General features: G+C 51.4%; 1 protein-coding gene across 2 annotated transcripts in view; it reads right to left on the reverse strand.

Moving 5' to 3' along the window:
- PPP2R2C (protein phosphatase 2 regulatory subunit Bgamma) overlaps window positions 1-447 on the reverse strand; it is a 136,731-nt gene extending 136,284 nt beyond the window's left edge. The window contains exon 1 of one of the 2 annotated variants that reach the window (XM_060147660.1): window positions 266-447. In XM_060147660.1, coding sequence (XP_060003643.1) covers window positions 266-335 — 70 coding nt within the window. In that variant the 5' untranslated portion in view covers window positions 336-447. Of the gene's footprint in view, window positions 1-188 lie in introns of both variants that reach the window. The other variant, XM_060147661.1, reaches the window with a different exon arrangement.
- Window positions 448-8,031: the final 7,584 nt, after the last annotated feature.

Genomic DNA, 8,031 nt, shown 5'->3' on the forward strand with positions numbered 1-8,031 from the left:
CGATTCAGGATGCCACCAGGCCTGGGGGCGGAAAGCTGCCTGCCGGAGGGCGGCGCGGAGGAAGGCGCTGCGCTCTCGGGCTGCTGGGCAGCGGAGGCCGGCGCCCTCGGGCTCCCTCCCTCCCGGACCCGGGGCGGGGTAGGGTAGGGTGGGGTGGGGGGACACGACACACAGCGCGCGGTCCAAACCTTCGGAGGGCATTCGGTGCGACGGCATCCCCACGCCGCGGCCGGCCGGAGGGGGCCTCAGACAACACGTACGTTACCTTCAGTCACATAGCTGTGGTCCCGCAGGAAGCTGTGGTTAATTTTCCGCGTGTCCGTGTCCTCGCCCATTGAAGGCCGTGCCCGGTGCCCTGGGCATGCCCCGCCGCCGCACACCGTTGCAATCCGCAGAGGTCGCGCCGGGCGCGCGGGCCATGCCGCCGCAGCCTAGCAGGGGCGCGGGCCACCGGGGCCCCGGGGGGCGGACATCGCGACCGGGGGCAGCCGGGGACGGGCGAGGGCGGCCGGGACGGGCGCCGCGGTCAGGCTTGAGCGCGGCGGGCGGGCGGCGGCCGCGGGTGGGGGCGGACCGGGGCCCGGGAGCGCATCCCGGCCGGCGGTGCGCGCTGCGTCGGTGCGCCCGGCGGCGGAGGCCTGGTGCCGGTGCGCCTGGCTACGGCGGCGGCGGCGGCGGGAGGGGACGCGCGCGGCGCTGCGCCGACCGAGCCGAGGCCGAGCCAGGCTGCTAGGGCTGGGGCCGCCGCCGCCGCCGCCGCCACTCTCGCAGGCCCCTCCCTCGCGCCGCCCGCTCCTCCGCCCCCACGGCCCGCGCAGCCCGCCGCGCGCGCGGGCAGCCCGGCACCCTGCAGGTACGGCGGCGCCCCGGCAAAGGCTGCGTCTCCGCGCTCCCGGCCTCGCGGGTGGGCACCTTTGGTCCCTGGGTCTGCCAGCGGGGGAGGGAGGAAGGAGATGGCCAGCTTGGGGGGCACACGGTCAGCTGAGCCTTTGAGGGTCACCTTGCGTGCCCAGGTACTCCAGTTGTGTATGGCCCATGGGTGGGGAGATTAGAAAAGGGGAGGACAGGTGGGTAGCCTCACAAGGCCGAGGGCCGCGGCGACCAGAAGAACAGGGAAGGGAGCGGGGCGCGGCTGAAGGCGAATCTGGAGAATGGGAGACTTCACAGCGGCGGAAGACCGGGGGTGGGGAGTAGGGACAAGAGCTCCCGTTCATTGGTAAAAGAGGGTAGGCAGACGCACTTCCAGGAACCTCCTAAGCACAAAACTGGACCCGTGGGAAGAAGCTAGGGGACGGACTGGGGGGGGGGCGGCGGGGGGAATCAGCACCCTACAAACAAGGCAAAACTCTGGATGAGATGGCTGGAGGTAGTAGGCCTCCTCCAGGCAGAGCACCGAGATCTCTTCTCATGCTCACCTCTCTACTTACTGGTGAGATAAAGTGGAGAAACAGTGCTGGGTACGCTCCAAAAACAGGCTGGGAAGTGCGAGTCCCTCCTCCCTCTGCCAGGCAGGAACCTACCGCCTCCCTTCCCTTAGTCATAAGTGTACCCGCCACCCCCTCGCATCCTACACAGTGCTTCACATAGAGCAGGCGCTCAAAAGCTATTTGTTCCCTCTTTTGGCGAGCTGCCACCTCCTCCAAGCTGACCCCTTGCCTGCAGGGAGCCCAGCCCCCAGTGGGTGTGTCAGAGGTGTTGGGTATGGATCAACACCGCCCCCCCAGCACCCTCCCCCCCACACACACACACACCAGCAGGCTTTCCTAGGTGCTCAGCAAAACCAGTTTGGAAAGGGAGAGTAGGAAAGGTTCAGACTGCCTCCAAGGGGTACCAAAGCTGAAAGGGCCCTTGGCCTGAGGTTGGGGGGTGGTTCAAGCCACAGGAGGGAGGTGCCGCTGGTCTCTCTCACTCCTGCAATTCTGTGATGCTTTCCTCTCCTCAACTGGCTTTCTGGGGACTCCAGGCATCTCCCCAAACTGCAGTGGGGACAGGAGAGTCCAGAAGGGGCTGGGGTAGGAGGATGGGTTTGTGGGAGACACTGGGGAAGGTGGAAGCCACCTGAGGTTTCTTGCTGGGAGGTGAGAGGGAGTTTCTGAAGCTAGATATGAGCTTTTATTCCATAGAAATGCCCAGAATGAACCTATAAGGAGGTGGAAGTTTCTCCCCCCTCACCCCCCCACCCCCCACCCCAGCACCCTGGAGGGCATAAGTGAAAGGGCAGGACCCAGGAAGGGCCTGGGGTTCTGCCAGCGCCACCACCTGGTTGCTGAGTGAGCCGGGACAGGTCCCGCACCTGTCCCCACCTCAGCTTTCTCACAAGGTCCACCTCATAGCACAGGTGTGCAGATCCAGTTCAAAGGCCAGGTAAACGCAAGGACCCTCAGGAGGTGAAAGAGGCTGACATCCAGTTCTCTATCACCCACCAGCCTGATCTGCTCAAGTGTCCCGCACCTAACAACAGAACTCAGCATCCCGCTCTCTGTCTGTTCCCCACTCACCTCTCTAGCCCATGTAGCAAGTGGCTGCAGCCTCAGATACTGGAAACCGGACAGTTTGGGTTCAAGTCCTCACAGTGAAGGGGCCCCAGGCAAGCACAACCTTGTCAGTTAAATGGACGTGATCACAGGCTGGTGTGCCTAGTTCACGCTTAGCAGGGGCCTGGCCTCATCGGTGCTCTGGAATGTTAGACATTATCATCATCATGCTGACCCTCGCCTCTCTGATCTTGGGGGGACCCCCTCACCCCCAGCCTCCCCATCTGGCAGTCCCGCTGAAATACCCACCCTGTCTTCCAGGATGCCTGGATCACAGTGAAAAGGGCCTTGCCCTGGCCGAACGCAAGGATCCACCCCTTTCGTCAACCTGTAAGTCAGGCTGGGGACCCGGGAGTTGGTGGTGTTGAGCCTTGCTGGGCCCCAAGGCTCAGCTTCAGCCCCTTGCACCCCCATGCAGTCTCCTCTGACTCCCTCAGGGCTCCTCTGGACTGTCTCTTCCATTCTCCTGAAGCACCCCTACGTCAGAGCCAAGGCCCCTCCCTCAATCCCCTGCTCGTGCCCACCTCCACCCCACTCAAACTCACGCCATCCACTGCTTCCTCTCCTATATCTGCAGGCATCCCTGCCCCTCGGCACATCCTGCCCCTCTGTTCTCCTGACCCCAACCTCTCTCTCTGTATGGCCTCCTCCCTTGTTTTTCATTAACGAAGACTATTTGTTGAGCATCTACTATGTGCAGGCCCATTTCCAGCACAGGGGTAATGAGAACAGAACAGACCAAACTCTCTGCTCCCATGAGGTTGACCTATTAGTGGGGCGAGGTCAACAAGACAATGTGAACATGTAACATGGAGGTCATGATGAGTGAGAAGAGAAAGCAGGGCGCAGGGATGGAGATGGATGGAGGGGTCTATTTTATAAAGGGTGAGTGGAGAGGACCTCTCTGAGAAAGTGAAATTGTGTAACTACCACCTACATCAGGAAAAGAGACCACTGCCGTCTTCATAAGGCCTCCCTCATGACCCACCCTCTCCACCCCAAAGATAATCCCCATCTCGACTTCTAACAGTATAATTTTGCTGGTGGGTGTCTTTGTGTAGGATCATAGAGTGTGAATGTTTTTCTATCTGGTTTCTTCTGCTCAACATTATGTTTCTGAGTTTCACTCATTATTATATACATGCAGCTGTAGTTTATTCATTTTCCACTGTTCTATAGTATTCCATTGTACAGATACACTGCAATGTACCCTCCTTGTGATGGGCACTTAGCTTGTTTTCAGTTGGAGGTTATGATGAATAAAGGTCTGCCTGGACTTACTTCCGTTGGGCGTATATGCTCATCAGGAAATTGCCAGATGTTGGGATCTGTGTATGTGGAGTTTTAGTAACTGATATCAAAGAATTTACCAAAGAGCTAATGTAAGAGAGTTCCTGTTGCTCCACAACCTTGTCAAACAAGATATTACCGTTGTTTGTGATTTTAGCTACTCACTACCTCCAGCACTGCACTAGGCATCCTCTCCAGAAACCGAGACTGGCCCTCGTCCTCCTTCCCACTCAGGTCGAGTCATCCTCGACCCCTCACCCTTAAGCCTTCACAGCCTGTCCATCTTTCAGTCCTGCTGACCTGCTCTCAGAGCTCTCAAACCCTCCCCCTTCTCATGCCGGCCTCACCACCCCACCAGCATTCAGGGGCTCACCCCTCCCTCATGTGGACTGAAAACTGACCATTCACTTTCCTGCTTAAAATGTTTCAAGGCTCCCAGTTTCTACACGCTAAAGTCTAAATTCTAAGGTCTTTTTAATGTGGTCCCAAACTGCATCTCTAGCCAATTCCCTGTATGCTCGACCTGTTCCGCAATTTTCTGAACAAGGCTGGCCCTTTCAAGACTCTGTGCATTTGCACATGCTTGTCCCCTGCCTAGAATGCCATTCCCACATCCATTTGTCTCCATTTGGAATCAACCTAAATGTCATCATGAACAGTAACTCTAACAGCAGCTCCCATTCATCGAATGGCCACAGGGAGGTCTTCGTGCTGACCTCACATGTCCTGCTTCCCACCTCCTCCTGCGTACTGGATAGATCTGCACTTCCTGTCCCCTCAAAAATTAGGCATAGTCATAAGAAGGTGTAGTGAAATGTAAAGAAAGTGACTGGTGTCTCTTCTGACTTAGAACTTTAAAAGCCTGAGTGTGGTTTGCTAGATTTTTTTTCCCCTCCTGACTTAGGGTCTTGAAAAAGCAAATGTCAAGATAAAACCATGATCTTTATCTTGATGATGGCTTTACCTTTGAATGGTTACAAAGAACAGGGACCACATTAAATGTGTAGTGTGAGTGAGAAATAAACATGTGCTGTGCTTGGTCACCGAGATTTGTGGGTTATCTGCTACTGTAACATAACCTCACTTATCCCGACAGCTCCAACCCTGTATGCCAGCTGGTTGTAGTTAAACACTTTACAGGTGCTCTCTCATTTTGTCCTCAAAACATGAGGACTCTGTATCAGCCAGAATGGACTAGGTTGTATTGCAGCAATGCATGACCCTTGGAAATGCAGTGCCTTATAGAATCTATTTCTCACTCATGCCACATGCCCATCACAAGTTGGCTGCGGCTCTGATCATCGTCATCCTTACTCTGGGAGCCAGGCTGACCAAGCAGCCCTACATTTGGGCGTTGCTGGGGTCATGATAGAGGTGAACAAGAGATGAGTGTCATGAGCTCACTCTTACAACTTCATTGGCCCAAGTAAGTCACATAACCACGACTCATGAGTTCAAAGGGCAGGGAGGGACACTATAGGTCACATGACCACATGACCTCAATGGCACACGTAAGTACAATCCTCCCCCAAGGAGGGACTACAAATATTTTGCACTATAGCAGAATCTACAACAGTACTCATTTTATAAATGAACAAACAGGCGCCAAGTCACTTCCGAAGTCACCCACTAGTAAGTGGCCGAGCTGCGATTTACCCAGGTCTGTGTGAATCCAAATCTTGTACAGTCAGCCCATACTAGCTGGTACTAATGTAACTACCTCTCTGCCACCTTTCCCCTCTGTGACTGCCCAGGTCCCACAGGGAGTTCAAGGGGGTCTCTTGGTTCTTTTCGCCACTGGGAACTGTCTGGAGAGGTGGCCTGAAGCAGTACCCGGATGGATTTTTCTCCAGTGAAAGGCTAGACAAAAATCTAGCCACCCACCTTAGTCTAGGTCACAGTGCCTCTGGGTAGAGAATGTCTAAGAACGCTGAAATGTGCTAAGACCCATCAGAGAGCAATGTTACCAGGGAAGGACCCAGGGTTGTCATCTGGCCACACACTCAACGTTTAGTGATTTTCTGCCCCTGCAAAAGTAACACTCGTGATAGAAAATGTGGAAAGAAAGGAAAATAGGAAGAGTGTTGTCCTGAATCCAAACATAATTACCAGAAACCTTTTGGAGTGTCTGATTCTGGGACCTTTCAAGAGAGAGTTTTGTTTTTACACAGTCATGATCATACTTTATTTTTTGTATTGTATTTATTTTAATGAGATATAAATAAACAGAGACGAAAGTATATTATTACAATCCCCCACCTTTTGAATATCGATTCAAAGGAATCAGTATTAAGATTCTGACATCTGGGCTTCCCTGGTGGCGCAGTGGTTAAGAATCTGCCTGCCAATGCAGGAGACACGGGTCCAAGCCCTGGTCTGGGAAGATCCCACATGCCGTGGAGCAACTAAGCCCATGCGCCACAACTACTGAGCCTGTACTCTAGAGCCCGTGAGCTACAACTACTGAGCCTGAACTCTAGAGTCCGCAAGCCACAACTACTGAGCCCGTGCACCACAACTACTGAAGCCTGTGTGCCCTAGAGCCCATGCTCTGCAACAAGAGAAGCCACTGCAATGAGAAGTCCGTGCACCACAACAAAGAGTAGCCCCCGCTCGCCACAACTAGAGAAAGCCCGTGCAGAGCAACGAACACCCAATGCATCCAAAAAAAAAAAAAAAAGATTCTGACATCTAATATGTTAGAATCTTTTAATGTAAGAAATAAAATCAGAGATATTGAAGCTCCTTTGCATCCCTTCCTAGTCTTAATCCTCCCATTCTCTTTCCAAATTCTGCCCCCAAATTTATGTTTTCTTCTCATCCATGCTCTGTTCTTTAACACATGTACATGCATTATATCATTTTGTGTAATTTTAAAATTTATACAAACATTATCACATTGATTGCACCATATTGCAAATTGCTTTTTCTCTAAGCCTTATTTTTTCAGCTCTACCTAGTTTGTTTATTGATCTCGAACGCTAGGAGAAAACAAACAATGGTGTGCCGGAGCCTGCCCCAAGAACCTTCTTGCAGGAACGGATTGTGTGTTTCTCTTCCAGACTCTGTGTTCAGTGATGTCATGGTGGTAACTAGGAATCAGCCCTGGTGGGAGTTATTTACAGCCCGGAAATCAGCAAATGCTACAGATTCAGGCTTTTTCCCTTAGATAGTAGGTTGTTAAACATTTATGAGCAGTGACTGCAATTAATTTATTATTTCTCCCATCCTCTCCACCCACTTGGATGGATATCTAGGTTGTTTCCAACCTGTAGGAATTTCAAACAACAATACAGTGACATCATTTTACCTGGTTCCTCATAACAAGTATGGACACCTGGAGGCAGGATTATGGTATATGTATATATTTAACTTCATACATGTTGCCACAGCAAGAAACAATTTACACTCCTACAACAGTGTATCGAATTTTGAGTAGCACTTGAAACTGAGTAAATGCACCTCAAGTTGGTGGGTGAGCTGATAGATGATGGTTGTCTAATTTGCATTTCCTGATGACTAGTGAGGCTGAGAATCTCCATTTCCTCTTCTAAGAATTGCCTGATCCTCCCTTGCCCCTTTGGCTTTTTTCTTACTGATTTCCTGGAGCTTCTTATATAATTTTACTACCTATCCTCTGTCTTATCGTGTGTGTTGCAAACATTCTCTTCTAATTTGTTGCTTTTCTCTTAAATTTGTTTATGGTATTGTTTTCCTTCAGAAGTTGCTGATTTTGATGTAGTGAAGTTTATCAATATTTTCTTTTAAGTATTTTGCCTTTTGTGTCCTCTTCAGTAAGTACTTCTCTACCTGCTGAGTTATGAAGGTGAGCTATAGAATGTCTTTCTTTTATATTTACATTTAGCCCATCTATAGCATAATGTTCTGTTTGGAGTGAGGTAGGGATCTAATTATACACTTTTTTTCCACATGAAGTACCTAATATCCAAATCATTTATTGACTAATCCATCTTTCTCCCTCTGATTATAATGCCAGCTCTCGTCTATACCAAGTTCCTGTATATGTGTGGGTCTATTTCTGAACTCTCTATTCTATTCCATTGGTCTTTTTATCTGGCCTATGTGCCTTAGATATTATAGTTTTATAATAAGTCAGTATCAAGTAGATCAAATGGTATAGTCTTTGTTTTTCTCAAAATTGTATTGACTATTTTTGGACCTTTGCTTTTCTATATAAATTTTCAGT

Source organism: Lagenorhynchus albirostris, chromosome 4 (genome assembly GCF_949774975.1).
Source record: "Lagenorhynchus albirostris chromosome 4, mLagAlb1.1, whole genome shotgun sequence".
In the NCBI taxonomy this organism is placed as follows: Eukaryota; Metazoa; Chordata; class Mammalia; order Artiodactyla; family Delphinidae; genus Lagenorhynchus; species Lagenorhynchus albirostris.